The sequence below is a fragment of the Hemicordylus capensis genome, chromosome 3, assembly GCF_027244095.1.
Source record: "Hemicordylus capensis ecotype Gifberg chromosome 3, rHemCap1.1.pri, whole genome shotgun sequence".
Classification (NCBI taxonomy): Eukaryota; Metazoa; Chordata; class Lepidosauria; order Squamata; family Cordylidae; genus Hemicordylus; species Hemicordylus capensis.
Genome location: NC_069659.1, coordinates 249,382,440 through 249,408,110, shown reverse-complemented (window position 1 = coordinate 249,408,110; position 25,671 = coordinate 249,382,440). Strand labels below are relative to the sequence as shown.

General features: G+C 40.7%; 1 protein-coding gene and 1 long non-coding RNA gene across 7 annotated transcripts in view; both read left to right on the top strand.

The window, feature by feature from the left end:
* The window catches only part of KNDC1 (kinase non-catalytic C-lobe domain containing 1), a 125,348-nt gene extending 106,049 nt beyond the window's left edge, over nt 1–19,299 (top strand). For 4 of the 6 annotated variants that reach the window (XM_053312276.1, XM_053312272.1, XM_053312271.1 and 1 more), the window contains 10 exons: nt 146–259; nt 650–797; nt 1,048–1,239; nt 5,142–5,351; nt 7,944–8,026; nt 9,878–10,028; nt 15,320–15,442; nt 15,918–15,977; nt 18,165–18,322; nt 18,641–19,299. In XM_053312276.1, coding sequence (XP_053168251.1) covers nt 146–259; nt 650–797; nt 1,048–1,239; nt 5,142–5,351; nt 7,944–8,026; nt 9,878–10,028; nt 15,320–15,442; nt 15,918–15,977; nt 18,165–18,322; nt 18,641–18,872 — 1,471 coding nt within the window. In that variant the 3' untranslated portion in view covers nt 18,873–19,299. Of the gene's footprint in view, nt 1–145; nt 260–649; nt 798–1,047; nt 1,240–5,141; nt 5,352–7,943; nt 8,027–9,860; nt 10,029–15,319; nt 15,443–15,917; nt 15,978–18,164; nt 18,323–18,640 lie in introns of those variants that run through there. The other 2 variants (XM_053312273.1, XR_008320194.1) reach the window with 2 other exon arrangements.
* LOC128352076 (uncharacterized) lies at nt 13,476–14,004 on the top strand. The gene is made up of 3 exons (XR_008320195.1): nt 13,476–13,560; nt 13,641–13,716; nt 13,807–14,004. It is a non-coding gene; the product is annotated as an uncharacterized LOC128352076 (long non-coding RNA).
* Nucleotides 19,300–25,671: the final 6,372 nt, after the last annotated feature.

The following is a 25,671-nucleotide window of genomic DNA, read 5'->3' as shown; positions in this document are numbered from 1 at the left end:
GGAAAGTGTAGGAAATTAAATGGCATAGTAATTGAATCCATTCCTTTGCTTTGCCTTTTTTTTCTTTTTTTTTCCCCCCCTGTGGTTGATTTCAAGAAAGCACACTTGACCCTGCAAAATTGACATTTTTTCTTGTACTCTGCAGAAATGCATTTTTAGAAGGCTATGTGCAGCAGTTTCTCTCCACCTTTCGTTATTTCTGCACACAAGAAGAACTTTTGCAATTTCTTCTTGATAGAATCAGGATCACTTTATGCAGGTATGTGTTAAAATGATATACAATTCAGAAACATTTCAGCTGACTGGTATAGACACAGTTCAGTTTGCTTAGACACTCTCTTAGCATTGCCAACAATTGCTTTATTTTGTAACCAAAATCATCAATTTAAGCTCAGTTTAGGTAGAATGTATAATGTATTTATAAGATGTAATGCAGTTGCTACTGAACATTTTTCTTGTAGCCAAAAAATACATTCCAATTTCAATAGCTTTTATTTCCTATTAAGCTCTAACAAAGGAAGGCATACTTATTATTTGTATTCTTTATGTGATAAGACAAGACAGATAATCTCTTCAAATATTTCAATATAATTATACAGGGTACAATATGTAAATGTCTGTCTATTCACCAGTTTTCTGTTCTTCGTAGTTCAAACCTGGGGTCTTGCTTACTGCTTAGCAAAATATACTACCGCAGTTTCTCCATTCTGCAGACTTGGATTGAAGACTGCTTTATTGTAGACTTTGCAATAAAACCTGACTTGATGAGTACACTAAAAGACTTTATCACTTCCAAGGTAACTCACAGGTTTTGACAGGAAACTTAAAGTAAAGATCATCTAAATCAAAATGTTATGATGTTCAAGAGTCATAGCATTATAATTTCTGTTCCAATGTAATGTAAATATATATAATTGAAATAAGGGGGGAAATATGCCTTAGATGCCTGCATTTTGTCTGCTAAGTGACTTTGATCAAAATTGGATTTATTTTTGAATACACATTTTATGCTATCCATAGAATAATGTAACCATGCATTCTTTATAGGTAGCTCCACTCAGTGGTTATGGCAAACAGCTGCTCTCATTGATTGAAGGCATTACTAGTAGGAAACAGAACAACGTTTCTCAGTGTTACAAGTTAGAAGACTGGGAAGAGGAGGAAGAGGAGGAGGAGGATGGCGAAACAAAATCTTTACGTGCCTTGTGCAAAAGGATCTCAAAAGAAGTTTCACAAAAAGTATGTGGTTTGCCGCTTTAATTTCAGCATTTTTATTTCAAAACAGCAAAGAGTCTTCTGACATCTTAATGACTAACAAGTTTATTATAGCAGAAATGTTCATGGACTACAGTCCACTTCATCAGATGTATAGTAGGCAGGTATACATAAACAAGGGTATATAAAGGGTATGTAAACCGCCCAGAGACTAAAATTGGTGTACAAATTTAATAAATAATAAATAATAATAATATATAGAGAGAGAAATGAGAATTGCGAGGCGGGGGCAAATGGCTAGGAAACACAAGAGGCTTGTTCTTGTGAAAAGCTTAAAAGTATACAAGATAAGCATAGTAATAATTCATAATAGCATTCATTATTATGCTTTATGTTGTATATTTTTAGAAGGGTTTTGTTTGTTTTTTGCTGCTACAGACTAATGTGGTTACCTTTCTGAAAGTGTTTTTATTTAGATTTATCTGACAACTCATCCCAGTGTCTCACAATAGGATATCATTAGGGCTGGGGAAAACAGCCCCAATTCTATTTGGGGGTTCCTCTGGTCCCTCATCCCCATCAATTTGATTTGAGGCTTGGGGGTGGGGTTCCTGCTTGTCTTCAACCTGGACTGGAGGTAATATTTTAATTCAGGGCTGAAGCTTCATCCCTTCCCCTCACTGCTCCTCCAATACTTGTAAGTAGTTACTGGCAAAGGCAAGAGACATGCTGGCTCTGCTTTTTATTTTTTCTGGAGCACAGGAAGAGAATATAATCTTCCACAACATCACTTTTAAAAAGAAACCTGGAAGATGCTTTTGCCACGGCCCCAGAAAATACTATAATCCTAGAAAACCCTGCATCTTTCCCAGGGTGTTCCCAAGATTGCATGGGAAACATCTTCCAGGATTAATTTTAAAAGTACAAATGACAGAATGAAGCAAGCAAACTGGATTGAAACTAGATAGTTCCAGCCAATCACTTTGTACAGAAGAAATATAACATCACTGGGTGGGAAGGTGAGGTTAATACAATCCTTTTGACTGTATATCGCTTACCATATTCCAGTCCAAGATATGGACATTCAAAATGGACTGTATCTGGTGTTGAGTAATTGGGACAGAATAGGGATTCTGTTAATTTTCCAACAATCCCGGTGTGTAAGGGTCTCAGTCAGTGAGCTGACAATGTACTTTTGTTAAAGTCCACCCGGTTTATAGGTCCTGAGGAGCTCCATTTCTATACTAGGTCTCCTTAAAAGGAATGGCTCAGGACTTAATAACTACCATCAGAGCCATGGGTTTATTCCAATGTGTTTTAGTCCCACCATATATCTAGTTTTCTGTACTGGACAAGAATAGAGCAATCCATGAGTGGAGTGAGACTTTGGTGTCTAGAACACTACTATAAAGTAGTCTGTTTTACTGACTGCATTACAGAGAATATCTGTTATAGCCCTTTCCAGGAACTAGGGATATAGCCACCATACTGCATACAAAATTTTCATCTTGACAACTGCAAAGTCCTGTATATGGTTGGGCCTGCCCTTGAAAACATTCCAAAACCTTGAACTGGCCAGAACAATGTAGCATGGCCTTTAGCTGAAGCTGGCCACAGAATTTCTATAACCCATGCTGTTACTTATCTTTTGTTTCTGGGCTAAATTCATGCTGCTGGTTATAACTTAAGTGGCCTAAATCTCGGAAACGTTTGGGGAGTGACTTCTCCTGTATATCTCCAATATATAGAGATCACATGGAGAAAAGTTATTTAAGTGCTACCTCCTATGGTAAGACAAATTTCCACCAGAAATAGTGCATTCCCCCCATTAGTATTGCCTATATTTTGGAATTTATTTCTGGGAGATTCAGCAGGCCAGCTCTGTTATAACATTTAGTGGAAACCAGTTCATTTTGCCAGGCTTCCTGGGAATTTTGAAATTGGATTTTGCTTCTGCAGACAGCTATTTTAGTTTAAATTAATCTATTACCTTTTATTGTGTGTAAGCTGCTTTGAGGGCATTGTTGGCACAGAAGTGGCTTATAGACATAAATATATAATTAATAAAGCATCTAAATTTGGAAGACATCAGCTCTCAATAAAGGAGAGAGCAGAGGGAAGGAACACCACAAATTAGCTTGCCCTGAATTGATGAGGGACATGTTCTTATCCAGACCACATCTGGCATTCAGCTACTACCAGTGGGAACCTGATGAGCATGTAGAGATTTCGAGCATGGTTATTCTGCCAAAATATAGCATTTTATAGCAGCAAGGTAAACATTCACTGTTTAAATAGTGTGCCTTAGATGTACTATAGTCCCTCGCCAATCACGGATTTCCCAATCGCAGATTTGAGTATCTGCGACTGGGAAATTGTGACCACCCTTGCCAACACCCAAGTACCCGTGGTTTGGTGAGATTTTTTTTAAAAATTGACAAGTTGGGGGGATTTCTGGGGGTCAGGGGGTCATTTCTGGAGGTCTGGGGTGATTTTGTGGGGTCCGGGGATGATTTTCATATTGAGGTTTGTGATTGTTTAGCAAAGCACTAAGGAAGCTACCACTCCAGTTACGGTACAGAGTGCAGAGTTTAGTTGTTGCAGCTGGGGATCACTGCAGAGTCTAAAACTAAATTGATTTATTGGTGAAATACATTTGGGATAGGAAAGACCTATCCTATCTATCAGCTATATAATGAATAGGTAGGGAGAGAGAGAGATGTTTTCATCTTCTCTCTAGAAAGAAAGGAAGAGGACTGACTTACTACAGGAAGTACCCAAGGAGTCAAAGCAGGGGTCATAGAGTCAAGGAAAAAAGGGTCAGGTAAAGGAGACCCTCACTAGCTACCTCTACTCCCAGTGCCCCTAGTGGTCATTAGGATAGCTGGTGCAAAAGGTCAATACACTGGAACTCCATCTCCAACAACCCTTCTTATCGCCTGTCACACCAGCTCACGATTCCAATCTTCTCATAAAGCATCTGGAATCTGTCTCTGGGCAGTGGCTTAGTCAGTCCATCTGCCACCATCTCTACTGTTGGGCAGTACTCCAACTGGACCACCCCTTTTTCTTGCATGTCTCAAACACATGGGACTTTATGGGAATGTGCTTAATTTGAGACTTAGTAGAGCAGAGGAAATCAGGGTCAGGTAAAGGAGACCCTCACCAGCTACCTCTACTCTCAGTGCCTCTAGTGGTCATTAGGATAGTTGGTGCAAAAGGTCGATGCACTGGAACTCCATCTCCAATATTTTGGAGGTCCGGGTGCAATTTTGGGGGGTTTGGGGGGTCATTTCTGGGGTTCAGGGGTCATTTCCTGGTGCCAGGAGGTGATTTTCAGGGGTCAGAGGGTGATTCTATAATTCTTTTACTTTATTTTTGATCTTTCCATGACTGCAACTCCCCTAACCCCCTGTTTTCAATGATTCTCTATTGCTTCCCAACCGTGAATTCACCAACTGCGAGGGTTTCCTGGAACAGAACCCTCGCAATTGGTGAGGGGCGACTGTACTCTTATCACATCTGAAACTATTGAATGTTAGTAAACTGTAGCATGATATAGTCTCTCACACACCCCATACCTTTGGTCATCTACTATATAAAGCATATTGAGTCATTTGAACTAGGACAGGAATAAATGCCAAGTTTGAAATTGGGCCTTGCTCCCAGCACTTCACACGCACAACGTAAGTCAGGCTGGGCCACCCTAGCTTGAGTTAGGCTGCACGTGTGAATGCCCTTAGTGTGTTCTCAGTAGCTTACAGTCGTGTAAATAAACTTTAGCTACACAGGTGTTTTGGACAAATTCTAAGTCCACATAACCTTGTCTATATGAATATAATGCGCAAAACCTATTTAAGAAAGAATTCAGTTTTGCTTGAATAAAGTTAAAGATATGGCAAATGGCTTTTATTTTTATTGCACAGAGCTTTAACTGGAAACTTTTAAAAGGAAATGAGGCTGTTGCCCCTTATCGGAGACACAGGCAATATAGCATTGCCTCAGCTGTACCAAAGTCATGCTACACAAATTTAGCAGAAGAATTCTCAAGTTTCTATACCAAAATAGATGGACCATATTTCTTAACAGAATACACTCCCCAACAGCTTTGCTGTCAGTTGACACTGTTGGAACAGGTAAAATGGGTTTTCTTTTATTAATTGTAAACAAAGGGTGTATATATAATCAGTTTTCTATAGTGTGGAGGCTGCTATGTTGTGCAGTTCCAGTCCTATCCAGTACACATCTTTTCCACATGAGCATTTCTGTTGGAGGTTCCTGCTGGGGCAGCGCTCAGCCCCAGGTGCCCCCACATGACACCAGGACACATATAGCATCCATGCATGCATGGGCACCATTTGCATGGTCAGCATGGTGTTGCTGACCATGCAAATGGTGCCCGTGCATGTGCAGAAACTATGTGCAAGCTGGCGCTGTGTGAGGCAAGCACTGCTGCAGCAGGAAGATGCATGGGGCAGTGGAGAGCAGGACCTGCTTTCCTCTTTCTTAAAGTTCCACCGCGCAGCTCCTAAAACATGCGCAAACCGCACTTCACACATGGTTTGAGCACATCCCTAATCCATGTCCATTACTTTTCTAATCGTATACTGTGAAATGAGATGTATTTTCATATAGATACATAGTGTATCTATGTGTATCCATTGAGAGAAAAGTGCTGCTTTTCTGAGAAGTTGTGCAAGCGCTCTGTGGCAGAGGATCTTACCTTTTTTCCACCTACAGATCCCTAGATCACCCAATTTGTATAATAGCTTTCTATAAGGCTCCAGTAAAAATTAGAGGAAAATATAAGTACTCAAGATAGCTATTTTCAAGTACTTCATTCCAGCTCACTAGGAAGCAAATTCAGTGCTGCAAAGATTTTCCACAAACCATCTGGACCTATCTCATGGGCCCCAGGTTAAGAACCACTGCTTTAAGGGGGGAAATGCTGTGAAGTACATTTCCCAGCATTCTTCAAACATCTTCCCACATGGCTTCCAAGATGTCACTAGGGCATCCTGAAACTTCACTTCCCTTTAAGCCTCTCCACTGCTTTGTATGGACTGCTCTGTGCGAAAATAAATGTAGGGAGTGGCTGCCTCCATGTGGGGCCAAGGACAAGGTGCAAAGGATTCAGATTCAATGCTTCAAAGCCAAATCTTTGTACAGTCTTACTAAGAGATCCAGATGACTAAATTCCAGGAGGTAACCGCAGCAGAGACATCAGTGGCAGCAGGGGCTCCTCCAAACGTCCAATTTCTGCTGGCCTCCAAAATGACAGCTTGGGCTAGCTGCAGCCCAGTTCTGGCTTCTGCACACATGCGGAGACCATTATCGTGACTGCTGTGGATGCACAGAAGCCATTTGTGTCACCATGCAAAATCACGGAGTGACGCAAATGGGTATGCATGGGCAGAGCCCAGAAATGGACCGCAGCAACCCCGGCTGTCATTTGGGAAGCTGGTGAGGGTGTGGAGGTGTTGGAGGAGCCCCCACTGCTGCCAGTGTCCCCACTTTCCTTGCCACTTGGAAATTAAACGTAGAAATTCCCCTTTCACTTCAAACCTCCCCCCCCCCATCATTAGGCTAGATAATCACCCTTTTCTTGTAAAGGGGAATCCTTACAGGATTCTCCTTTACAAATGTACCCCCGAACAGACACACAATCCAGTTCTTAGAACCGGGCTGAGCTGGCTCGCACATCCCTATCAGAGGGCTGGCAATATTAGACTGGGAAGTAACCACATCACTAGGCCTATCTACATATAGAGATGTGGACGAACCGAGGTTCATGCACTAGTTCATCTCCAAACCAGTTTGGTGCCAGCGGGAGGGCAAGCAGGATCTTTTTTTAAATGGAGAGCAGGTCCTTACCTGGTCTTTGCCACCACATGCAGCTTCCTGCTGCGATGGCACTTGTTCCAAGTATCCCCACATGGCACCAGCACGCACAAGCACAGATGCCATTTGCGTGATCAGCAACACCATGCTTCATTCACATCCCTACCTACATAATCTGGCTGCTTCAAATGCCACTTTAGGTAATTTCAAGTGTCACTTGTCAAATGTCACTTTAGGTAATACCAGACCTGCTTCCCAATGAATCCCAAGCAAGTTAACATGCTTAAGTGCTCTACATGCTGATTAAGTCCTTTATCCATGTGGTGTAGTTCTAATGCATGCTTTTTCCTCCCCATACACAATATAATGTGTCACACAGCTATATGTGTGGCTTGCATGCACTTCACCACATCTATAACATAGTAGTACATATGTATATAGTATGCACAAAACATTTGTGTAATACTTCTGCCTCCATTTTTGCCATTCCCCATACATTATAAGTATGAGGGCAGCACATGAAGGGGACACATGTCATCCTGTTCCACACCACAGGAATTTTGTGGGTCCACAGGATTCATTTAGATAAATTCAGAGCCCCAAGATGAAAATGTAGGAATACCTTTATGTGGGGTAATCACTGGCATTCTTTGGATATAGCTGTAATGGAGGAATTATGATTGGTGACTTGTAGTTTAAATAATCAGTGCTGTTGTGCCTCTCCAGACTTTAAATAGGTGAGAGATGGAAATGGGCACTAACATAAGTTTAGTGATGAAAAGAAGCTTACATAAAAGGAAAAGAGTGGAGAATCTGGGGACAAAATTTTAGCTGTAACATGCAGGATAAAATGTATTAATGCCACATCAGTGTTTTTGTCTGTTTAGGACATGTTCCTTAAATGTCATCCAGTGCATTTTCTAAATTCAAGACTGCTTGGAGTCAAAGACAAAAGTATGTCTCTTCAAAAGTAAGTTGGTTGCTTTGCCTAGCCTAGTGACCTACTGATGTACTGGTAATCTTTTTCTTTAATGCATATGTGAAATAAAATTCTACAAAAAATAGTCATTGTAGACTTCAGTAATAACTGGAACTCCAGATAAAATCAGTGACTTAAACAAGGTAGCGCAATTAACATGAAAACAGACTGTTTTAAAACTATAATGTCTGGCTTATGTTTGAAATTCAACATAATACAACTATTTTTTAAAAAGCAAAAGAAAATATTGAAAGTGGTAGTACAGCATTTTTCATTATAGTTATCTGGAGTGAACAGCTGTGATTCTCTGATTCTCATTCGTTTATCTTGGACAAGAACCTGTTTCCACCTCTCAAATATAGATTCGTACAGCAGTTCTGAAGAGAGCTAGATCTGCACACGGTGTGCAATTATCCTTATGGGTTAATTAAAAATGGCTAGTCCAATCCTCTCTATCTAAGCAGGTTATAATATTAAGGGGTAAAGCATTTTGCCTCACCAGATCCATGGCCCTATTCCTTTGACAGAGTGGAAACCCTCCCAAAGTGGCAGGGACAGAAGAAATCTGAAGTTCTTTATCATGTGTTGTTAAAATGGAGAGTAAAGGATGTCAGGGGATATGGCTGGTTATGAGGGTTAGGGTTACGAAGTCCTGGAAAATCTCTGGATACACCTACTCACATATGGAAGAGGAGAAGGAAAGGTTTAGTATATCTGTCCCAGAATATGGTAGGCAAAGAGAAATGTGTCAGGCTGGAGAAAATAGGGCGGCGGGGGGGAGACTTGCTGTAGGAGCAGAGGAGCTGAAGGAGGCAATTTAGAGGGGAGGATTGATATAAGTATGAGGGAAGGAGGTTTGATGTTTGAAGGTCTGGATTTTACTCCTATTATCAAGACATCTAGATAGAAAGTCCCTAGGCTCACCTGACCAAACAATAGGTTGTAAATTGGATAAACCAGGCCATTTATCAAAGTTCTCTTTAAGGCCAGAAGCCTGGGGAAAGTTGTTTATTTTTAAAATAATTCTCATCTAATGCTGCTAAGTTTTGTGCCACTGTATATAAAATACAATATGAGTTAATTAGTCGAGGATAAATCATGATTGTATTAGATAAAGAGGTCATTTACACAATCAAAAACCATGTTCTACCCGGGTATGGGAGCTGTGTGTGCTCCCAATTTTCAGTTGTGTGGAATCAAGAGGAAAACCTGGGTAGAAGTGATTGTGTGGAAGCACAAGGTAGGAGGAAAAGCTATCCAGTTTCCCTTCCTACCTTGCTTCCACACAACCAAAAATTGGGAGCACACACTGCTCCCAAACCTCTGCAGATCACAGTTTTTGATTGTGTGAATGGCTTCACTGTCTGATTGTTGCATAGTATTTGCAAAATTCTGAAACTGAGTAGTTTTATGTGATTTAGCTGGTTGGAGACCGTAATAAAGTAGATTTGATTTGTAAATATTTCTACCCTGTCCATCCAGCACACTGCCGCTTAAGGCAGATTACTGTAAAAACAATAAAATACAATAAAAATGAACAAAATTAAAAGTAACACAACAAAGGCTAAACTGAATTTAAATGGTGAACTGATTAAAACCGGATTTAAAATGCCTCTCAGAAGAGAATCTGGCCTCTAGCTCTTATTCTTTTAATTGCAATCATTATGGGTTTGGAGAATAATTTTGCCTCAGTATTCTAGGGCCTCTCCTTTTGAGAGTATGTCTCTTGATTCTAGGATATGCATCCCCCTGGTGTTGCTATAATTTTCTTACAATGAGACATCTCTGTTTGCACATTTATAATCTAGTGTGTTAAGTTTTGTAGATGCTTGTCTTTTACAGAGCTACTTCATCTGAGTTGTTGTCTACTCAAGTCTGTAACCTCTTTGTGCAGAACTGTGTCCAAGACAACTATCTCTTGCAGCTTTTAAAGTATGCAGACAATGTCAGTACCTGGGCTGCTGCTGAAATTGTAACAAGCTGCAGTTCTAAGGTTTGCAATATATTTCTGTTTTGTGATTAAATTGGTGGGGAGGCTAGATTGTCCTTATGAATCAAATCTGCATGACTTTCTTTTTCCCAGCTAAGAGTATAAAGTAGCCACAATGGCTATGAAGGGATATAAGATTCTAAATTTGAGCAGATGGTGTTTTTAAATACTTACTGACTTGGCAGCAATTGTGCAAAGCTGTCCACTATGTAGATTTTACTAATGAAAAGCTACAGTACCTTGAAATATATCTGATAACATACTAAATACATTTTTGTTGCATTCTGTGTGCTTGTCCCGTAACTCTCTTTCTTTCTTTCTTTCTTTCTTTCACCCACCCAAAATTCACATCTCTGGGTGATTTACAATAAAACACATATTAAAACAAACTCAAAACAATGAGGGATTCTTTAAATCTAATTAAAAGCCTCAATGAATAATTATATCGTAACAGTTCTTTTAAAAGCTATCAGAGATGGGGAGGCTCTTATTTCAGCAGGGAATGCATTTCATTCATTCATTCATTCATTCAATTTCTATACCGCCCTTCCAAAAATGGCTCAGGGTGGTTTACACAGAGAAATAATAAATAAATAAGATGGATCCCTGTCCCCAAAGGGCTCACAATATAAAAAGAAACATAAGATAGACACCATCAACAGTCATTGGAGGTACAGTTAAATGTTCTCTTAAATATCCTGCGAGCATTTAAATACCATACAGGTATCACAATTCATGACAGGTTTGAAGCTCAGCCGGTGCACCTTTAAAAGTGAGGAGAGCAGGTCGGTACTTGCTCCTCCACCTCTTTCCACAACTTCCAGCTGTAGCAGCATGTCTCTCAGCACCCCTCACATGGTGCCAACATGATGGTGGCATGCAGATGGCTGCCACGCATGCATGGAGGCCATGTGCATGCCACTGCTGCATGAGGGATACTGGGGGACGTGCAGCCACAACCGGAAGCAATTCGTGTACATCTGTAATACCTTGGGCTGTTTAGGGCTTTATAGGCTATGACCAGCAGGTCATATAGGTTATAACTAACCTTCTGTTCCATGGTGGAAGATCATCAACACTGCCCTACTTAAAGTTCTACGCACACACCTGTTTGTCCGTTTCTATTTTTAACTAAGCAATACTCAAACTTCTGTCAATAAGTTAGAGCTGAAGATATACTTGTCTAAAGAGGTTTATATAATTCAACTTTAATCTCACCTTGTACATATGTTCTTGCCAGCAAAGGCTTTTCCCCCAACTTGAGATGAAAAGATCTCTATGCAGTGAAGATTAAGGTTCATGGAATCCTATTTCACACTAATTTGGTCAGGTCTGCAGTATCTAAGACAGCCACAGCTGCTTGGCTGCATGATTCCAATTTTCATTTTCATGATTCCATCTTTCATTAAATGTTCTTTATTGGGAGGTCATGTTATGCAAGTATTGACAAAGTTAGCATATCTTTCTGCTAATGGTCAAAAAGAGATTTGGGAGCAAATTCATAAATGTAGGGATAAAGTTCTCTGATACTTCCCTCTACTAACGGTCAAAGAAATCTTTTTGAGCCAATCCAGTGCTATTTCATGATGCATAAAACACTATGGCAGCTTTTATATACCAGATAAGGCTATGTCTGTGTTGATGCAGATGGTCCACTTGAAAAAGTACATGAACATCACCTTTAAAAGGAACAGATAAGGGCTTGTATTGTCATATTGCTTTCTGCATGATCTCATTATTTGCTCTTTTGCAGCACCCTCAGACCTGAACTGCCAAAGTGCTGGTTGTTTCTTCAGAGATTCACGACTTATTTCCTGTTGATTTTCTGTAGGAATTCTTTAATCTATCATTTTGTGCAATTTTTTAATTTGCCCTGTTAAGGGAAATATTCTTTTCCCCCCCTTTAAGCTAACTTAAGAATACGGTATGATAGAAAAGTGAACAAAAATGTAAAAGAATCATGGCTTTTGCATGCCATTGAAACTAGAGGGGTACCAATTGAAAGTAATACTTGACAGACTTACCAAAATGAACAAAATGGCCATCATCCCAACTAACTAAGTGTGCATGTAGCAAAGGAAGCACATGCGCTTTTTTCTGCATTCCAAAGTACAGCAGTGTGGGTGGCTGTGCAACCCTCAGCAACATATTTTTGGGAGGTACACAGAACTTCAGGATGAGGAGATCCTGCAACTTCCCCTGTTGCTTTACTCTAGAATGCTTTACACAAAAATATGTTGAGTACTATATGCAATAAGATAATAACAAAATATATACAAAAGATATAGTGTGATGAAAATCTTGTAATTTATAACAAAGACTGTGCCATATGGTGAAAAGTGTATGAAAAGACAATTGAACAAAACACTGTATAAACAATCAAATGAAGAAAATGTGTAGCACTAAGTTTCATGTTTCGTGGTCTTCATCAGTTCCAAACAGTTTGCAGGAGGAAAATGTTGATATGTTGATGATGCAATGCATATACTAACTTCTCAACTCTCAACAATAAGACCCTTTATTGATCAAAAAAGAAAAACTAAAAGTTGATATACATAAATAAGACAAATAACCTCAATAGACACTCTTTTTCAGTTTTGTAAAAAATTACATTTGTTAATACACTAAAACATGCCATAAAGACTACAAACTCACTCAGTTGTCTGCAAATATCCTTCCAAGAATCAGTCTTATTTGAAATGCTCATATGGTCACCTTACTGTAAAAAAGCGGGCAATAGTTCTTTAGAAACCTATTTCATTTTTTATTTATGTTGGTTTGTTTATCATATTTATATACTGCCTAATATACACATCTCTAGATGGTGTGCACAGTCCCAGTTACAACAATTAAAAAACTTTCAAGAATAAAAGTAATTACAAACAATTCACAGAGTAAAACAAAACAATTTCACAGAGTAAAACAAACAATTTAAAATTAGTTTTAATTAAAAGCATGATAAAACAGGTGTGTCTTAAGGGTCTTTTTAAAAGCAATCAGAGATTGAGAAGCTCTTATTTTGACAGGGAGTGCATTCCAAAGCCCTGGTGCAGCCACAGAAAAGGCCCAGGCCTAAGTCGCCACCATGAGCCAGCAAAAACCATAACCTGGCCTCTCCAGATAATCTTAATCTCAATAATCATAATAGGTGGCAAGGTTCATGACAAAGGAGGCATGCTCTTAAGAACCCTGGACCTAAGCCATTCAGGATTATTCTAAAACTAGGGTCATTATAAAACATTATAAAACCTTCTTAATCTCTTTATAAGAAAAGAATTTTTTAAATATTAAACTTACTGAATCTTGAGCCATACACAATCTTCTTCTTATAGTCAACTTTAGACAGAAAGGTAACTGTCACTTCTCACTTTTGGTATCTCTTTAAGAAGCAAAACTTTTGTTTTCTATTTAAGCCTAACAATTGCAGCTGTTTATAATCCATTTTGTCTGCTGCAATCTGAGACGTTACCTTTCTGTCTAAAGTTATCTCTAGGAAGATTATTAAGTATATGGCTCAAGATTCACTAAGTTTAATGTAAGACAAAATTATTTTCCTAGAATGAGATTAAGAAAGCTTTATAATGTTTCTAAAGAATTATTGCCCCCTTTTTACAGTAAGGTGACCATTTTAGCATTTCAAATAAGACTTTGATTCATCCTGCTTCTTGGAAGGATATTTGCAGACAACTGAGTGAGTTTGTAGTCTTTATGACATGTTTTAATGTATTATCACTCTCCAATTGATATTCACTTATGAATTGCTAATATGTTGTTTTTTTAGAAAACTGAAAAAGGGTGTCTATTGAGGTTGTCTAAGAAAATTTCCAACCACAAACTGTTTGGAACCGAAGAAGACTATGAAACATGAAACCGAGCACTACGTGTTTTCTTCGTTTGATTGTCCTTCACTTCATTGTTCATATAGTCTGAGTTTTTTGTACAGTGTGTTTGTTCTATTGCCTTTATACACTCTTCACCATATGCTACATTCTGTATTATAAATTACAAGACATTTTCATCACAATATATCTTTTGTATATATTTTATTAGTATTTTCTTGCATATAGTACTAAGCATATTTGTATGCACAGGAGCAGTGTTCCCTCGAAGGCATGTGCACGTGCTCATGCTCACAAGTGTTTTTTTTATGTCCACTCAGTTAATTTTAGATCCCACTCAGGTTGAATCAGGAAGGCCCCACTCTGAATGCATGTGTGCATACACTGCCTTGATACTCCTGCCTAGAACAAAACTCATTCTACACAGAAATGGGGGGGGGGAACTAGAGTGACCACTACACAGGAGTACTACCCCTCTTTGTCTTCTATTGCTCTAGAATGCAGCAAATGCACACAAGCTTCCTATGTTGCATGCACACTTCATAAGTTGGCCAACAAAATGTACTATTCATTAACCTCTTGAAACTGAGTTCTGACAGCCTGATCCAAAAGGAGTGCTTCAATTAGTGTAGCCTAGTTGTGTTTACACTGTTGTAATGTGAACTCTGTCCAATTTGCCAGTTCAGTTCCAAATTCTTGATGTTTCCATTACTAAAACAGATTACCAGCCCAAGGTTGTTGTAGGTGCAAAGTTTTAGCAGTCCATTAGATAATATATGGCAGCTGGGAGGCGTCAACACACCCTACCTTCCTAGTCCATATACTTTCAGGAAATTTTGTTAGAGAACTCTTTATCACGATTTTCTTATAACATACTTAACTTTAATATGAGAATGAGTTTGATTTGTTGCACAGCTTCTAAAGCAGAAAGATTGCTAACTGTTGTTTTAATAGCTTTTCCTGGGGGGGGGGTTTGGTCTATATTACTTCTCAGAAATGTACATAATTGTTAATTGGTAACCAGAAAACCTGCAATTAGAGCAGCAGTTTTGCTGCTGCTAAGTACTAAGCTTGATGGAGACAGAGTTTCACAGGATAAAGATGCCATAAAATAAGTGTTTCATGATATCATGTTTCACCATATAAAGTAAAACTGTTAATTGTAGTAATTTATCTAGCCTAAGAATAAAACTCTGCTTTTTTAGCCAGCTTTTAATTTGGCCACTGATCAATAATGCATTTCAACTCATTTAAATGGCTAGATTATTCAACAGTTTGCTATTTCCAGTTGCCTCCTTATAACAATCATACCTTCCCTGATTGCATATCAAAAACAATAAGTTTACTGCCAGCAGAGTTGGCACTAAATACAGTGTGAGAATTTCCAAGCATGCATTTCATGTTGGCATTGAACAGTGATAAATCTCGTATAATATTTACTATAATTTTTTCCAGGAACAGGTTAACTTGCTTTCACAATTTCTCTTCATTGCAAAATGTTGCTATGAGCAAAGAAATTTTGCTACTGCAATACAGATCCTAAGAGGTTTGGAAAATCTCATTGTGAGACAATTGCCAGTGAGTAAATTATTATTTATTTTGTGTAGTTTGAATAAGCAATATGATTACAATATTTTAGACAGGCAAAGTTTTATTTAAGAAATTGATTGACTGCCCCTCAGTACAAAACTCCTGGGCTAGCATACAATCTAAAATGAAATTAATAAAATAACTTAAAACTATTAATTACAATCATTAAATACACACACATAAAACCAGTAACAACCAGCAGAATCTTTAATTCTGCTGGAGCAAATAAAGGCTTTGCCTAGTGCCAAAAAAACATTGGGGCTAGTGTCAGGTGACCATCTCTGGGGAGGGTATTCCATAGCTAAGGTGCCACAGTTGAAAAGTCCCGGTCACTGCCCACCTAACCTCAGGTTGAAGGGGAGACCTGAAGGAAGACTTTGGATGATAAACAGAAATGATGTATTCCAGCTCAAAGACTCTTCTTTAGAAGACTAAACTTTTATTTTTTAATTTTTCTTTTAAGGTGTGGAAATATTTGCCTTCTAGAATATCTGAAATAATGGAAGAACTCAAAGCAGTTGAGGTACAATGAAATAATTTCTCTTATGTGAATCCTGGATAGGTATAAGAGCCAGCTTCTGCCTGACCATTCTGCAGCTTGCTTTGTTATGGCAGTGGTATTACTAGTGGCAAAGCTGGCTCCAGACAGCATTGGGGTCTGGCATTTGCTGAGGCTTGGAGACTGGCAAAGGGCCCACCACTTCAACAGTGCTGTCAGTCTCACTTTATATGGAGCACCAGGAAAGTCAGAGGCGCTGGGGAGAACACTGGCCACCTATTCCATCACTACACCTCTGCGACAATCGATGTCCCTGAGCAACCTTGAGTCAGTGGGGCATAGACACAATAAATAAATAACTAGATCAAGGGCTTCTAGCTTTTCTTAGAGATGGGAACAATTAAAGGGAGCAGACAATAAGTGCATTTCTCCATACCCTCCCTCCACTACCTTCCAAGCATATCCAGCTTCAATAAGAAAGCAAACATTTTTCTCTGTTATAGCAAATTATTAGGAGAGAGAGAGAGAGAGATGAAAGTACAGTAATACGTACAGAGCTTGTACAGCTCTGAAATGCGTCTTAACTTTCTCTGGATTGTGTCCAGTATGTTTAATTCAGTATTTGTGCATTTTACTTGTTACATTTGTATCCTAGTATTTGTGTATTTTATGTTAAATTCTTATTCAAGGAGCTCAGGGTGGCATGCATAAAAATTGCCGATTTTTATTCTCACTGGTGCCCCTTTTTATTATCAGTGGTGCTAGACCTCTTCAAGCGTGAGGCATTTTAGGGATGGCAAATGTATGAGGGACACAGCAGGATCATGCTTGTAAACCACCCCCTTGGGGCTGGGGCTAACTGATGCAACAGCTAGCCATGCTCCCAAGCATCTTCTCATTGGGCATCTGTTGCAGATGCCAGTTTTGATTCAGTGGGATGCATAGGAAAAGAATTTTTTACATGTTTCTAGTGTAAAACTGCTAGTCTGAATTGATCAAATGGATTGATGGCTACTAGCTGCAGAGAGACAAAACTGTTTGCTAGCCATAGTATACTCTTCAAATCATTTAGGAACAATCCTGCCTCCTGAGCTCTGCCCCCAATCTCTGGCATCCTACTGAAAGCATGTGGGCTGCCTGTGATGAGTCTAGTAATACTCCTAGCCTGGCTGCAGCTTCTGAATTCCAGATGAGCCCCAGTTCCAATCAAATACGTATGCTGCTGCTTCTGGTGTCCAAGAGGCAACATTCTTTATACTTTCCCCTCACCATGTTCACAAGAAGAACCGCCACTTCTGGCCGCACCCTAGACATCAGCATGTCTATTGGCCCCAAATTCTGTATACTGAGCAGAAGGTCTGAAAGTGCACCCTAATGTATGCAGCTCTATGTGCATAGAGTCTTCCATACAGGGTTCCCAAATTGTGCGGAGCACCCTATGCCCATATAGCTGAATGCATTAAGGCCTCCCTATCAGACCTCCAGCTGAAATACAGAGGTAAGGGACAGGGCTACTAGGCATGATCTGCATCCACTCTCTCAGGAGTCAGTCTTTGCATTTTTGAAGGTCTGAAAGGGCATAGTACTTAATAATACTATGTTTCTCTGAATGTTGAATAATCTGTGAGTGTATAGACTTTATGCTATATTCCAATATTTCCTTGAAAAATAAATGTAACAATGGCTGAGAAGGTGCTATCAAAGGACTAGGAGATGGATGTGTCTTGTCCTGTCACTTGGAGCTTTAAAAAAAGAATAATTAAAATCCCACATTTATTTATTCATTCATTCATTCATTCATTTGATTTTTATACCGCCCTTCCGAAATGGCTCAGGGCGGTTTACAATTAAAAATAGAAATCATTAAAACCAATAACAATTAAAACAGACATATAAATATGAACACCAATTTTAAAAACATCTTAAAAAACAATTAAACTATCAGAACAATTAAAACCCTGAAAACTAGGTTAGCATTTTTGCATTTTTGAGAGGGTTAAATCAAAGCATTAATCTCAAATTCCAAGGCTAGGTCATCAATTTCTGGGTTTTTCCTCACATTCATCACAGCCTTCTTTCATCTCGGTTCTTTCCCCTAAATAATGTTCTTGAGCACATTCATTGCAATCTACTTTTTAAAATGATTTTTCCATCATTAAACAGATCTCTGTTCTAATATGTGCATTTGTATGTCTATGCAAATTATACCAGGTGTTTTTAAAAAGTGACAGCTTGTGTTTAATGAAAGGAGAGAGGTTTAAGACTTCACCAACAATTCCAGCAGCCCATGTTCTGGCAATGCACATCCAACAGCTTGAAACTGGAGGATTTACTATGAGAAATGGCACTTATAAATGGACTAAACTTAGGTAATTGTTGTCATATGTCACTGAGTTCTTAACTTGCAAGAATAAATTTAGTTTTAATATAGAATAATGCTCTTTGGTAACTTTAAAAGCACGTTTAATATTTGGAGCTCCTGAACCAGCTCTTGTTAAATATGTAAAAAGAATTATTTTGATTTTTATTGTAGAATGCCTTGTATGCATTTGTAGAAATACTATTTATATGAAATAAGTATATACACTTGTACAATAGCCAAGATTACTTGTATACCTACACTTTTCTGCACTTACGTTTATTAACTGTAAAGCTAACTTGTTTGTTTTGTCTTCTTCTCTTTAAAGAAACATAGCAAAAGTTGTGAGTCAGGTACATGCATTTCAAGAAAATCCCTACACATTCACTCCGGATCACCAACTCCAGTCTTGCTTGAGACACAGAATAGCATCTTTTAGTGATGCAGACGTTTCTGCCTTAGCAGCTGACAACTATGCCAACTTTCACCAGATACCAGCTGGAAAGCAGTCCCGAAAAATTCAAGACACATTGCACAGGATGAAAGCAATGTTTCAGTAATTGTTTTACATCCATCTCCCCACCGCCCGCCCTTAGAGTTAAAGCAACTTCAGTTCCTGGGCCAGTTACCAGATTGTGACACGTGATCTCCATTGGGTATTGACCAAGGTTTATGTGGCTTGGTTTGTGTGGGAAATTCCGAACTCTAAACAAAATTAGGAAGATTTTACTGTATTCCTTTATTGTCTTATCTAGTAATAAACTGCCCTTAAATGAATCTGTCAAAACTATAGTCTGGGTAAAGAAAATTAATATTAAGTATTACTACTTAAGTATTTTGTCTTAGAGGGTAGAGGCTATTGGAGAACATGAGCTCTATTTTTATATCAAGTCTGAATATTTATATCCTGTCAAAAGGCATATAGTGTTGTTTGCTTTGTATCTGCTCTTCCTTCTTTTCCATTTTATAAATCTAATATGTTGGGAATTATTTCTGTTCTAGAGTGTGTTAGAGGTACTAAAAGTGGCAGAGGACGACACTCAATACTATCAATACATTTCTACAGTACAATCTTCTAAGCCAATAATGAAAACTCACATTTTCCTTGTTAATTTGAACAGACCTCATTCTGCTTTTATAGCCTATTAAGGATGTTTTTCAACCATGGTTTCAATTGATATGAGAGTCGAGCCAAAACGGTTTTGAGCCAGGCAGTTTTGGGTGATACATATTATCTAGACCCATTTCAAATCAGCTTCTGTGTTGGCCAGGGGCATAACTATAATAGGTCAAGGGGAGACAGTTGTCTGGGGGCCCACTGCCTTAGGGGGCCCCCTAGAGGCAGGTCACATGACTGACTCCCCCAGCCGCGCACCCTCCCGGGCTTCCTTCAGTTGTATTCATCCTCCGAAATTGATGTGAGTGTGAAGACCTGGAGCTACCAGAACAGCATGTCTTTCTCCAGTACCATTAAATAACTTGCATCATCCACAATTTACAAACCCTTTAAAAATAATTTAGGGGGGCCCATTTTAAAATCTTGTCTCTGGGCCCACTCCAACCTTGCTACGCCCCTGGTGTTGGCTATGAAGTTGAGACTGCCTTGGTCAGCCTGATGGATGATTTCCAGTTGGCTTTTGACAGAGGCCCAGGCGACAGAGGGAGTGTGACTCTGCTGATATCTTTTGATCTCACAGCAGCTTTCAATACCATCAACCATGTTATCCTCCTGGGATGCCTGAGGGTGGTGGTATTGGATGGCACTGCTTTACAGTAGTTTCATTCCTACCTCTTTGGTAGATTCCAGGTGGTGTTGCTTGGACCAGGTCCAGGCTACAAAATTATCTAGGTGCACCTCTGGGCAGGGGGTCAGGACCGAGAGATGGTTTAGATATGCCGGTACTGGATGGGGTTACGCTTTCCCAGAAAGAGCAGGTATGTAGCTTGGGGGTGCTCCTGGATCCAAAACTCTCTCTGATTTTTCAGGCTGAGGCAGTAGCCATGAGCACTTTTTATCAGCTTCGGCTGATACGCTACATTTCTGGAGGTAAATGACCTTAAAACAGTGGTGCATATGCTGGCTTGACTACTGTAATGCACTCTATGTGGGGCTGCCTTTGTATGTAGTCCAGAAACTACAATTGGTACTGAATGTGGCAGCCAGACTAGTCTCTGAGACAACCCCAAGGGACTAGATAACATCGATTTTTAAAGAATTTCACAGCTGCCGATAGGTTCCCGAACGAAATACAGAATGCTGGTTATTGCCTATAATGCCCTCAATGACCTGGGTCCAGGGTACTTAAGAGATTGCCGCCTTTGTCATGAACCCTGTCACCTAATAAGATCGTCTGGAGAGGTCCGGTTATGGTTGCCGCCAACTCGTTTGGTGGCAGCTTGGGACTGGGCCTTCTCTGTGACTGCCCCAGGGCTTTGGAATATTCTCCCTGTTGAAATAAGAGCATCTCCTTCTCTGTTTGCTTTTAGGAAGACACTCAAGATGCACCTGTTTTCTCAGGTTTTTAACTGAAATTAATTTTAAACGATTTAATCTATTTTTATCTTGTGAGATTGTTTTTATTTGTCTTGTAAATTAACTGTTTTACATTGTGTGTTAACTCTGTACACCGCCTAAAGATGTACATATCAGGAGGTATAAAAATATGACATAAGAAGGTACATTTTTTGCTAAAGCTTATGCAAGCCCATTAAAAGTGCCCTTTGGTCCCTTTTTAAAAGGGCCCTGAGAAAGCTGGTGAGAGTATCCTCCTCTTGAGCAGGGCAGCTCTGCCCTGAAATGGGTGTTGTAGGGAATACATCCCTGTTTCCAAGACACCCAGGCCATCACTTCCTGCTTTGCAAAACTGCAGTGCAGAAATGAAACCATCAGAGCATAGCAAAACAGAGCCATTGCCCTGGTTGCCCTTAACAACAAAGATTCCCTTCCCGAGCCACCTGTTCAGAGTAAAGAAAATAAGACTGACAGGCCTTGTGGGCATCATCTTGGGGCAATTATGATTGGTGCTGCAACAACCTCATATTCATGAGTCATGACATAATCCCTGATTGCCTGAGATCCTGTAGTGAAGCAGAAAGAAGTCCTAAAAGAAGGTGGTAGTGCAGCAGCAGATTAGACTGGGAACAAGCCTGAGGGGGCGGGGGTATGTGAAAGATTAGAAAAGGAGGATTTTCTTCGAACCTTTTGCTCCCCTTAGATGTATACTTTTGACACTGAAAATGTTTGCAGGCAAATGTTGTGCAGCCCTAACCAATACAACACTGAGGAAGGGAGAAAGGATCTTGACATTTTTTCCTGAGATTATGTCACCATCTTTAGAGATAAATACGTTCTATCAATTATATTTTATCAAGGCCCTTCTGTATACTAAAAGTGATTCCCCCCCCACCCCACCCCAGTATCTGTTAATGTGCTTAATTACATGCATAGAGGCTGTGTAACATTTCCCAGCTTTGCTGTTTATAAGACAACCAACCAATGTACTTCTAAAGGACTAGGAAATATATATGGGATCATTACTCATGAATTGGTGATGCAGGCACGGTCTTTGCCATGTTCATTCTAGCTTTTTGAGATGCTACATCTGTCACAAAGAGGCATAGAAACAGGAATTCATATTGTTTTCAGAATGAGATGGGACTCTAAACTGTGCAGGTATATTTAATCTCTGCATGTTAAGAAAAAACAGATCAGATCTATTTAAAATATATATTATCAGTGTTCAAAGTGCTTCAGAAATTAAAAAAATTAAAACAGACTTGAATTGATTGTCTGGAAATACTTGCTCTGGAAGTTCTAAGTAGTTAGGATTGTAACAGTATGTTGTTCAGTTGGTTTAGGCTGATTTAGGGCCAATGTATCTCCCACTGCCCCCAGATCCACAGCCACGACAGGGTTAATGGGAGCTGGGTCTCACTGTCTTGGCAGACTATGCCACCAACTTCTAATTTTATTATATTGCCGATGTGAAAAAAATCACTTTTATCCCATGCTTAACCCAGCTGAGACGGATGGATTCTTCCCCACTCCGTCACGTTGCACCCAACTGATCTGGAATCTGTTCCCAAAGGTTACATACTGCTGAAATACTGTAGCTTTCCAATCTCAGTGTAACTCCACACATGCTCCTGGCACTTCTATGAGTGCCTTCCCTGTTCTTTACAGAGCGGGTCCCTAACTGCTTGGGAGACTTAGTCTCTTGGGAATAATCGTAGGAAATGGCAGCACACCTGAGTGCCATATAATATTTTTGAAGCAAGGTCTCCAAAACCAATGAATTCCCACAATGTCATTACATTCACCTTGTTCACAAGGCACACAGTGCAAGACAGACCCAACTGTCTTGCACTGTGTGCCTAGACAGACCCAGCTCCTTGAACTGGACATAAAGCTTTCCAATCCCGAAAGCCCTCAAAATGCCACAAGATCTCTGAGTGTCCCTCATCAAGCCTTCAGTTGTCTTCCAGTACCCCTGTACTGGGGTGCTGGAGACTTTCTTCCCTATTCTTAAATTATAATGGCCTGTCTTACAATTCAGCCCTTGTATCCGTAAACCTGTCTACCTGGGTGTACATCGCCAGTGCTGCCAAGTGCCATGAAATGACTTCACTGCTAGCTCCCTCTCAGTTAATGTCATACAATATTACAGTGGCTTCAACACTGAAACCAGCTATGCTTGTGTTGTTATTTCCTTACTAGTATTTTTAAGCCCGTTAAAATAACGGGCGCTAGTTGGGTTCATGAAACCGGGGGGGGCGCCTACTGTTGGCCGCAGCAGCAGAGCCCTGCTGGAGGGAGGCAGCGGCGGCCGCCGCGAAGAAGCCCCTTGAGGGCTGCCCCTGGAGGAGGAGGAGTGGGGCAGGCGCGCGCAGGGCCACTTCCCCAGGGACGGAGGCAATGGCCAGGCGCCCAGAGCAACAGCAGCAACCACGGCTCGCCCTGCTGAGCTGCTGCCTGCGCCTCCCTCCCTGGGCTGGGCGTGAGGAGGAGCTGCTGCTGCTGCCAAGGGCGGGCAGGCGGAGGTCTTCTCCTCCGGGAGCCGCCGGTCCCCGCTTCTGTCTGCCGGCGTTCGGCAGGCTGCCGGCGGCTCTTCCCGGGGGTACGACGACGCCGTCCTGGGAACCACCCGAGGGCCGGCTGCTGCCGAGCAGGAAGAGGAGGAGGCGGCGGCTCCACGCAAGACCCCCCCCCCCGCCCGTCCGGCTGCTGCTGCTGCTCCCCTGGAGCCCCCCCCCGCCAACATGGCTTTGCAGCCTCCTGCCAGCCGGACCGCCCAAGGGACAGTCGCCGCCCCTGTTCTTTTCGGCGGGCTGGCCAGACCCGCCGCTGCCACCTCTCCTATCCCTGCGGCCAGGCTGGACCCGCTGCCGCCGCCGCCTCTGCCCTCCCAGTGGCCGCCTCTGGCCTTTCCGCGGCCGGGCGCCGTATCTTCCTCAGACATTCTGGGCATGCGCAGAGCACATGCCCAGAACAGCCAAGGAAGACACGGGCGCAGAGACACGGGCGCACACACAGGCTCTTTATTATAGAGGATTCCTGAACTCCGCAAATTCCTTGGAAGCCCTTGTGTATCTCGTGTTGCTGCTGAGTGCCAGTGATACTCAGACCTTGACAGTCAAGGTGCCACAATGCCTGTGGTGACACAAATAGAAAGTGAGAGTTGCTTTAAAAACCTTGCACATTTTTGTGAACAAAATGTTTCACAGACCACCACAGCATGAATGCCCTATCAGCAAGCACATTATTTCAGGAAATACATATGATAGTTTTAAATTATAATTATTTGTATAGTACTTTACATTGGTTTTTTAATAATGTAATTACCTGTTGTAAGTTAGCATTACCCCATATTGCGGTGGCAGGGGGGATGACAGTGGCTTGCCCTGAATTACCTATTAAGTTTACAGCTGTGGTGAAATTTGAACTGGAAACTTCTTAGTTCACAGCGCTTAGCCTCTTCACAGCACCAGATATTAGTGAACTACAAGGCTCACTGCCTGGTTGTAAAATGAGAACTGCAATACTGATGGGCTTATTTCCTCCTTGTCTTCTGTTCCTGCCCCAGGGGATTGGACTCTATCCAAGGGTATATCTAGTGTAGGGCAGGCAGGGCATGTGCCCCAGGTGCCACTTAAGGGGGGCGCCATTTTAAAAAATTTAAAAAAAAATTAAATGGCTGCTGAAAACAAAATGGCCACAACACATGCTCAAATGGCCTCTGAGAGGCCCTAGGCCATGCCAGGCCTTGCAGAGGCCATTTGAGCATGCACGGCAGCCATTTTGTTTTTGGTGGCCTTTTTTAAAAAAAAAAATTATTTTAAAAAATGGCCACCGCACATGCTCAAATGGTCCCTGCAAGGCCCTTGGCCTTGCCAGGCCTCACAGAGGCCATTTGAGCATGTGTGGCAGCCTCCAAAATGGCCACCATGCTGATCTTTGCAGGCCCGAACAGGCCCGAAAATCAGTCTGGGACGGGCTGCAGCGGTGAATTAAGAGGTGGGGGAACCTTTGCAGACCCCCCCCATGGCCTTTAGGTAGCCCCCCAAAGGGGTTACAGGGGGAAAAATTTAAAAAGAAATTAATATAATATAAGTCACTGTACACATATTCAGATTGGCACTATGTACAGAGAATCAGGGCTTCTGAATACTGAGCTGAAGCTTGTGAGCTAGGATTGTATTCATTTGCTCTTACTATGCTTCTTGTGATAAGTGAGTTAAACGTGATGTCTTAATAATATGGCTGTTAATGGTGAGTTTGTTTTTGAATCAGTGTGAAATCCTTAATATTAAGGCCCACTGGGGGTTTCTTGCTCTCTTTCTCTCATTTTAACTGTCTTTCTGAAAGACTAGAATATATTCCAAGCAGTGACACAGTTTACTCTGCATATCCTTTAATTATTTTCAGAGTATCTGGGAAAAGCCGGATTCTCCATTTATTTTTAAAATGTATGTAATAGGAAGCTACAATGCATAGTAGAGAATTAGACAGGCACTTCTGTTTAGTTTTCTAAGTACACCTCCACATAGTATTTGGGTATTTCATGAGCTCCAGCATACTGAAATTTGTAGTTTTTCAGCATTTTTTGGTCTGGCTACATGCACTGCTAAATAGTATTTGAAATATTAAAAGATTAATGAGCTTGACTTGTATTTTTGAGCTTATATTATGGTAAAGTTATCTGAAAGATGGGTGTCAGATGTTTGGACAGGGGGCGCAATTTCAGTGCTTGCCCTAGGCGCTGTTTTCCCTAGATACACCTCTGACTCTATCAGAGGAGATTTGAAAGGGCAGCTTTTCTTCTCTTTGCTTTCTTTCTTTTTTCCTTCTTTCTTTTCTTC